The sequence below is a fragment of the Salvelinus namaycush genome, chromosome 26 (genome assembly GCF_016432855.1).
Source record: "Salvelinus namaycush isolate Seneca chromosome 26, SaNama_1.0, whole genome shotgun sequence".
In the NCBI taxonomy this organism is placed as follows: domain Eukaryota; kingdom Metazoa; phylum Chordata; class Actinopteri; order Salmoniformes; family Salmonidae; genus Salvelinus; species Salvelinus namaycush.
The window spans coordinates 39617259-39627258 of NC_052332.1; the positions used below are offsets into that span (position 1 = coordinate 39617259).

Consider the following 10000-nt stretch of genomic DNA (forward strand, 5'->3'; position numbering starts at 1 on the left):
TCTTGGGGTCAGGTCTGACACAGGGAAAGCCAACCGATCTCCACAGACCACCGTCATACCTCTGATGCGGTAAATACTCGTATATACTATCAGGACCACATAATCATGAGGTAAATACTACTATGTACATACAGGACTACATAACCATGAGGTAAATACTACTATGTACATACAGGACTACATAACCATGAGGTAAATACTACTATATACAATCAGGACTACATAACCATGAGGTAAATACTACTATATACAATCAGGACTACATAACCATGAGGTAAATACTACTATATACAATCAGGACTACATAACCATGAGGTAAATAATACTATATACAATCAGGACTACATAACCATGAGGTAAATACTACTATATACAATCAGGACTACATAACCATGAGGTAAATACTACTATGTACAATCAGGACTACATAACCATGAGGTAAATACTACTATATACAATCAGGACTACATAACCATGAGGTAAATACTACTATGTACAATCAGGACTACATAACCATGAGGTAAATACTACTATGTACAATCAGGACTACATAACCATGAGGTAAATACTACTATATACAATCAGGACTACATAACCATGAGGTAAATACTACTATATACAATCAGGACTACATAACCATGAGGTAAATACTACTATTTACAATCAGGACTACATAACCATGAGGTAAATACTACTATGTACAATCAGGACTACATAACCATGAGGTAAATACTACTATGTACAATCAGGACTACATAACCATGAGGTAAATACTCGTATATACAATCAGGACTACATAACCATGAGGTAAATACTACTATATACAATCAGGACTACATAACCATGAGGTAAATACTACTATGTACAATCAGGACTACATAACCATGAGGTAAATACTACTATATACAATCAGGACTACATAACCATGAGGTAAATACTACTATGTACATACAGGACTACATAACCATGAGGTAAATACTACTATGTACAATCAGGACTACATAACCATGAGGTAAATACTACTATATACAATCAGGACTACATAACCATGAGGTAAATACTACTATATACAATCAGGACTACATAACCATGAGGTAAATACTCGTATATACTATCAGGACCACATAATCATGAGGTAAATACTACTATGTACATACAGGACTACATAACCATGAGGTAAATACTACTATGTACATACAGGACTACATAACCATGAGGTAAATACTACTATGTACATACAGGACTACATAACCATGAGGTAAATACTACTATGTACATACAGGACTACATAACCATGAGGTAAATACTACTATATACAATCAGGACTACATAACCATGAGGTAAATACTACTATATACAATCAGGACTACATAACCATGAGGTAAATACTACTATGTACAATCAGGAATACATAACCATGAGGTAAATACTACTATATACAATCAGGACTACATAACCATGAGGTAAATACTACTATGTACATACAGGACTACATAACCATGAGGTAAATACTACTATATACAATCAGGACTACATAACCATGAGGTAAATACTACTATATACAATCAGGACTACATAACCATGAGGTAAATACTACTATGTACAATCAGGACTACATAACCATGAGGTAAATACTACTATATACAATCAGGACTACATAACCATGAGGTAAATACTATTATGTACAATCAGGACTACATAACCATGAGGTAAAAACTACTATGTACAATCAGGACTACATAACCATGAGGTAAATACTATTATGTACAATCAGGACTACATAACCATGAGGTAAAAACTACTATGTACAATCAGGACTACATAACCATGAGGTAAATACTACTATATACAATCAGGACTACATAACCATGAGGTAAATACTACTATGTACATACAGGACTACATAACCATGAGGTAAATACTACTATGTACAATCAGGACTACATAACCATGAGGTAAATACTACTATATACAATCAGGACTACATAACCATGAGGTAAATACTACTATGTACAATCAGGACTACATAACCATGAGGTAAATACTACTATATACAATCAGGACTACATAACCATGAGGTAAATACTACTATGTACATACAGGACTACATAACCATGAGGTAAATACTACTATGTACATACAGGACTACATAACCATGAGGTAAATACTACTATGTACATACAGGACTACATAACCATGAGGTAAATACTACTATGTACATACAGGACTACATAACCATGAGGTAAATACTACTATATACAATCAGGACTACATAACCATGAGGTAAATACTACTATATACAATCAGGACTACATAACCATGAGGTAAATACTACTATGTACATACAGGACTACATAACCATGAGGTAAATACTACTATATACAATCAGGACTACATAACCATGAGGTAAATACTACTATGTACATACAGGACTACATAACCATGAGGTAAATACTACTATATACAATCAGGACTACATAACCATGAGGTAAATACTACTATATACAATCAGGACTACATAACCATGAGGTAAATACTACTATGTACAATCAGGACTACATAACCATGAGGTAAATACTACTATATACAATCAGGACTACATAACCATGAGGTAAATACTACTATGTACAATCAGGACTACATAACCATGAGGTAAATACTACTATGTACAATCAGGAATACATAACCATTAATACCCCTATAAAATGTCCAATTGTTCTTTACTGGTATTCGTAATGTGAAAACTAGATATACCTATTAGAGATTCATACTTATTTCAGTGTAAAAAAGTGATTTTATAAGTCTGTTGTAGTCAGCCAAGTAATAATAAAGTCTCTCTCTGTCTCCCCCCCCTCTCTCTCTCTGTTTCCCCCCTCTCTCTCTCTCTGTCTCCCCCTATCTCTCCTCTCCCCCTCTCTCTCTCTCTGTCTCCCCCTCTCTCTCTCTCTCTCTCTGTCTCCCCAACTCTCTCTCTCCCCAACTCTCTCTCTGTGTCTCCCCCTCTTTCTCTGTCTCCCCCCTCTTTCTCTCTCTCTGTCTCCCCCTCTCTCTCCCTCTCTTTCGCTCTCTCCTCTCTCACCCCCTCTCTCTCTCTCTCTCTGTCTCCTCCTCACTCTCTGTCTCCCCCCTCTTTCTCTCTCCCCTCTCTCTCTCTGTCTCCCCCTCTCTCTATCTCTGTCTTCCCCTCACTCTCTCTCTGTCTCCCCCTCTCTCTCCCTCTCTTTCGCTCTCTCCTCTCACACCCCCTCTCTCTCTCTCCCCCCTCTCTCTCCCTCTCTTTCGCTCTCTCCTCTCACACCCCCTTTTCTCTGTCTCCCCCCTATTTCTCTGTCTCTCCCCTCTCTCTTTCTCTCTCTCCTCTCACACCCCCTCTCTCTCTGTCTCCCCCCTTTCTTTCACTCTCTCCTCTCACCCCTCCTCTCTCTGTCTCCCCCTCTCTCTCTCTCTCTCTCCCCACTCCTCTCCCTCCACCATCTTTCCTCCTCTCTCACACTCCCGCTCTGCCCTCTCACACCCCCTCTACCTCTGTCCCCCCCTTCTCTTTCTCTCTCTCTCTCTCCCTCACTCTCCCTCCTCCTCTTTCCCCCCCCCCCCCCGCTCTCTCTCTCCCTCACCCCCCTCGCTCTCTCACAGTGTCCCAGTCAATTGTCGAAGAGACTTCAACATGCTGTCCTTTGACCCAGATGGGGATGGGGTCAGATGCAGATATGCAGTACCAACGGATGAGTGTGTCACATCTAGTAACCTTGCCGGTGTTAACTTCACTCTGCGATGGGTTAGTATCCAAATGACAACAAAACAGATGGACTGACAACAAAACAGATGGACTGACAGCTAAACAGATGGACAACGATGATGATAGTAATTGAAATGGAATAACCAGTTAAGAGTTATAGTTGGTATATTGGGAGTTGATAAGTTATTCTTGATTGTTGCGTGACAATAATGTGATTGCGTGACAATAATGTGATTGCTATAACTTTCCAGGTTGAGCGTTCCAAGTGAACACTGCCACCCAGTGGAGAGAAATAGCTATTGGAATAAGACCTGCAGGAAGAGAAGTACAAAGTGTGTTGTTGATCTGTCTGGCTAGCTGTCAGCTGTGCGCTCGGCATGGGGATGTTTCTGTGAACCTCAGTAAAGACCAGGAAAGTTATTTATCTGAAATGGCACCGTATAAAGGGGCAGTAAGCAGTTCTAACGATAACAAAGCCGTGACACCCGCCACTGTTTTGGTAAACAGCTTGAAGGATAGGGTTGGAGAAATGTAGCCACACTTAAAGTCATAGACAGAGCTTTGGATGCAAGGACTCCATCATACCAAATGTATAGTTTACATTTATGTTGTTTACAAACAATAGAGTAAAACAATTTTGGGTTCTGATGGGGTACGACAGTTGACCTAAGCCCCTGAGGCATTTATAAGTTATATACTTCAAGAATCAATGGGTTTATATAATCAATTTAAAAGTAAAAAAAAATAAAAAAAAAATGTATGTAAGAATGGTGTATTGCCCCTTTAATCTTGTCTCCTTTAGGACTGCACCTTGTCGTTCTGGAGCAACACGAATACAACTGGAACATACGCAGTTCAGATGATGATGGAGGACTTCCCTACTCAGTCCATCTCTCTCTCCTATACTAATGGATCTCAATCTAACAGGACCTCTGGCCAAACACTCAGCAAACTGCCTGTTCAGTTTGCAATGACAGGTAAAGAAAGAAAAATCATAAAAGGCTCCGTTTACACAGGCAGTCCAAATTCAGATCTATTGTTTTTTTAAACTAATAGGTGTTTTGACCAATCAGATCAGCTCTGATAAATATCTGACGTGATAAGATCTGATGTGATTGGTCAAAAGACCAATTAGTGTGGGGGGGGGGGGGGATCAGAATTGTGCTGCCTGTGTGAACACAGTCTAATCAGTTTATCTTTATAGAAAATAAGGTAATGTCCAAGCCTTGCTTGCAGTAGTTGAAGTAGTGAATTGGATGGTCATTGCATTTCATGCAGAGTAGCCAACCCTGTACCATAGTGGTGTGGTTCTGGCACTGATTTATTATGAAAAACATTGGTAACTAGTCATGTAGCCTGACACGTAGTCTGAAATGTAGCCTGACATGTAGCCTGACATGTAGTCTGACATGTAGCTAGCCATGTAGCTAGCCATGTAGCCTGACATGTAGTCAGCCATGTAGTCTGACATGTAGTCTGACATGTAGCTAGCCATGTAGCCTGGCATGTAGCCTGACATGTAGTCAGTCATGTAGCCTGACATGTAGCCTGACATGTAGCCTGGCATGTAGCCTGTCATGTAGCCTGACAGGTAGCCAGTCGTGTAGTCAGTCGTGTAGCCATTCATGTAGCCAGTCATTTAGCCAGTCATGTAGCCTGACATGTAGCCAGTCATGTAGCCTGACATGTAGTCAGTCATGTAGCCCGGCATGTAGCCAGCAATGTAGTCAGTAATGTAGCCTGGCATGTAGCTAGTCATGAAGCCAGTCATGTAGCCGTTCATGTAGCCTGTCATGTAGCCTGACTTGTAGCCTGACATGTAGCCAGTCATGTAGCCAGTCATGTAGCACGACATGTAGCCAGTCATGTAGCCAGTCATGTAGCCATTATTGTAGCCAGACATGTATCTAGTCATGTAGCCTGACATATAGCCAGTCATGTAGCCTGACATGTAGACAGTCATGTAGACAGTCATGTATCCAGTCATGTAGCCTGACATGTAGCCAGTCATATAGCCTGACATGTAGCCAGTCATATAGCCTGACATGTAGCCAGTCATATAGCCTGACATGTAGCCAGTCATGTTGTCCGGTCCTCTGGCAGTCTCTATGGGGGTACCACAGGGTTCAATTCTCGGGCCGACTCTTTTCTCTGTATATATCAATGATGTTGCTCTTGCTGCGGGCGATTCCCTGATCCACCTCTATGCAGACGACACCATTCTGTATACTTCCGGCCCTTCCTTGGACACTGTGCTATCTAACCTCCAAACGAGCTTCAATGCCATACAACACTCCCTCCGTGGCCTCCAACTGCTCTTAAACGCTAGTAAAACCAAATGCATGCTTTTCAACCGTTCGCTGCCTGCACCCGCACGCCCGACTAGCATCACCACCCTGGACGGTTCCGACCTAGAATATGTGGACATCTATAAGTACCTAGGTGTCTGGCTAGACTGCAAACTCTCCTTCCAGACTCATATCAAACATCTCCAATCCAAAATCAAATCTAGAGTCGGCTTTCTATTCCGCAACAAAGCCTCCTTCACTCACGCCGCCAAACTTACCCTAGTAAAACTGACTATCCTACCGATCCTCGACTTCGGCGATGTCATCTACAAAATAGCTTCCAATACTCTACTCAGCAAACTGGATGCAGTTTATCACAGTGCCATCCGTTTTGTTACTAAAGCACCTTATACGACCCACCACTGCGACCTGTATGCCCTAGTCGGCTGGCCCTCGCTACATGTTCGTCGTCAGACCCACTGGCTCCAGGTCATCTACAAGGCTATGCTAGGTAAAGTGCCGCCTTATCTCAGTTCACTGGTCACGATGGCTACACCCACCCGTAGCACGCGCTCCAGCAGGTGTATCTCACTGATCATCCCTAAAGCCAAAACCTCATTTGGACGCCTTTCCTTCCAGTTCTCTGCTGCCTGCGACTGGAACGAATTGCAAAAATCTCTGAAGTTGGAGACTTTTATCTCCCTCAACAACTTTAAACATCTGCTATCCGAGCAGCTAATCGATCGCTGCAGCTGTACATAGTCCATCTGTAAACTACCCACCCAATTTACCTACCTCACCCCCCATACTGCTTTTATTTATTTACTTTTCTGCTCTTTTGCACACCAGTATCTCTGCTAAATTGTAATTACTCGATTTATTGCCTACCTCATGCCTTTTGCACACATTGTATATAGAGTGTATATAGATTCTCTTTTTTTCTACCATGTTTTGACTTGTTTATTGTTTACTCCATGTGTAACTCTGTGTTGTTGTCTGTTCACACTGCTATGCTTTATCTTGGCCAGGTCGCAGTTGCAAATGAGAACTTGTTCTCAACTAGCCTACCTGGTTAAATAAAGGTGAAATAAAAAAAAAAAAAAAAAAATGTAGCCTGACATGTAGCCAGTCATATAGCCTGACATGTAGCCAGTTATATAGCCTGACATGTAGCCAGTCATATAGCCTGACATGTATCCAGTCATGTAGCCTGACATGTAGCCAGTCATATAGCCTGACATGTAGCCAGTCATATAGCCTGACATGTATCCAGTCATGTAGCCTGACATGTATCCAGTCATGTAGCCTGACATGTAGCCAGTCATATAACCTGACATGTAGCCAGTCATATAGCCTGACATGTAGCCAGTCATATAGCCTGACATGTATCCAGTCATGTAGCCTGACATGTATCCAGTCATGTAGCCTGACATGTATCCAGTCATGTAGCCTGACATGTAGCCAGTCATATAGCCTGACATGTAGCCAGTCATATAGCCTGACATGTAGCCAGTCATATAGCCTGACATGTAGCCAGTCATATAGCCTGACATGTAGCCAGTCATATAGCCTGACATATAGCCAGTCATGTAGCCAGTCATATAGCCTGACATATAGCCTGACATGTAGCCAGTCATATAGCCTGACATGTAGCCAGTCATATAGCCAGTCATATAGCCTGACATGTAGCCAGTCATATAGCCTGACATGTAGCCAGTCATATAGCCTGGCATGTAGCCAGTCATGTAGCCAGTCATATAGCCTGACATGTAGCCAGTCATATAGCCTGACATGTAGCCAGTCATATAGCCTGACATGTAGCCAGTCATATAGCCTGACATGTAGACAGTCATGTAGCCTGACATGTAGCCAGTCATATAGCCTGACATGTAGCCAGTCATATAGCCTGACATGTAGCCAGTCATATAGCCTGACATGTAGCCAGTCATATAGCCTGACATGTAGACAGTCATGTAGCCAGTCATATAGCCAGTCATATAGCCAGTCATATAGCCTGACATGTAGCCAGTCATGTACCCTGACATGTAGCCAGTCATATAGCCTGACATGTAGCCAGTCATATAGCCTGACATATAGCCAGTCATGTAGCCAGTCATATAGCCTGACATATAGCCTGACATGTAGCCTGACATGTAGCCAGTCATATAGCCAGTCATGTAGCCAGTCATATAGCCAGTCATGTAGCCAGTCATGTAGCCAGTCATGTAGCCAGTCATATAGCCTGACATATAGCCTGACATGTAGCCAGTCATATAGCCAGTCATATAGCCAGTCATGTAGCCAGTCATATAGCCAGTCATGTAGCCAGTCATGTAGCCAGTCATATAGCCTGACATATAGCCTGACATGTAGCCAGTCATATAGCCTGACATGTAGCCAGTCATATAGCCAGTCATATAGCCTGACATGTAGCCAGTCATATAGCCTGACATGTAGCCAGTCATATAGCCTGGCATGTAGCCAGTCATGTAGCCAGTCATATAGCCTGACATGTAGCCAGTCATATAGCCTGACATGTAGCCAGTCATATAGCCTGACATGTAGCCAGTCATATAGCCTGGCATGTAGCCAGTCATGTAGCCAGTCATATAGCCTGACATGTAGCCAGTCATATAGCCTGACATGTAGCCAGTCATATAGCCTGACATGTAGACAGTCATGTAGCCTGACATGTAGCCAGTCATATAGCCTGACATGTAGCCAGTCATATAGCCTGGCATGTAGCCAGTCATGTAGCCAGTCATATAGCCTGACATGTAGCCAGTCATATAGCCTGACATGTAGCCAGTCATATAGCCTGACATGTAGACAGTCATGTAGCCTGACATGTAGCCAGTCATATAGCCTGACATGTAGCCAGTCATATAGCCTGACATGTAGCCAGTCATATAGCCTGACATGTAGCCAGTCATATAGACAGTCATGTAGCCAGTCATATAGCCTGACATGTAGCCAGTCATATAGCCTGACATGTAGCCAGTCATATAGACAGTCATGTAGCCAGTCATATAGCCTGACATGTAGCCAGTCATATAGCCTGACATGTAGCCAGTCATATAGACAGCCATGTAGCCAGTCATATAGCCTGACATGTAGCCAGTCATATAGCCTGACATGTAGCCAGTCATGTAGCCTGACATGTAGTCAGTCATATAGCCTGACATGTAGCCAGTCATATAGCCTGACATGTAGCCAGTCATATAGCCTGACATGTAGCCAGTCATATAGCCTGACATGTATCCAGTCATGTAGCCTGACATGTAGCCAGTCATATATCCTGACATGTATCCAGTCATGTAGCCTGACATGTAGCCAGTCATATAGCCTGACATGTAGTCAGTCATATAGCCTGACATGTATCCAGTCATGTAGCCTGACATGTAGCCAGTCATATAGCCTGACATGTAGCCAGTCATATAGCCTGACATGTATCCAGTCATGTAGCCTGACATGTAGCCAGTCATATAGCCTGACATGTAGCCAGTCATGTAGCCTGACATGTAGCCAGTCATATAGCCTGACATGTAGCCAGTCATGTAGCCTGACATGTAGTCAGTCATATAGCCTGACATGTAGCCAGTCATATAGCCTGACATGTAGCCAGTCATATAGCCTGACATGTAGCCAGTCATATAGCCTGACATGTAGCCAGTCATATAGCCTGGGTACCAATCTGTTTAGCCGACATTCCACTCCTTGTACTTCATGTCATTGTGGAATGTTGGTTAAAGAGACTGGTACCATGTGTTGTCTTCCAGTCGACCCCGTGGTGCCGTCCTGTACGGAGGGGGTGTACATACCCATGTTCCTGTCTCCAACGCCAGCCCAGGGAGCACTGCTCTACGCCTCCGCAGACCATCCCCTGGAGATCAGTGTCAGAGCACAGGCTACCCACTCCACGTAAGAGAAAAGAAACGTGAAACACTTCACCCGACATGGGCTATTAGCTATTAGC

General features: G+C 42.8%; 1 protein-coding gene across 1 annotated transcript in view; it reads left to right on the forward strand.

Moving 5' to 3' along the window:
- The window catches only part of LOC120021660, a 21280-nt gene that overhangs the window by 6366 nt on the left and 4914 nt on the right, over positions 1–10000 (forward strand). Inside the window, exons 3-6 of the mRNA XM_038965477.1 lie at positions 1–69; positions 3634–3775; positions 4539–4713; positions 9804–9945. The exon at positions 1–69 is cut by the window's left edge and continues 69 nt beyond it. Of these exons, the coding sequence (XP_038821405.1) occupies positions 1–69; positions 3634–3775; positions 4539–4713; positions 9804–9945 (528 nt within the window). The remainder of the gene's footprint in view (positions 70–3633; positions 3776–4538; positions 4714–9803; positions 9946–10000) is intronic.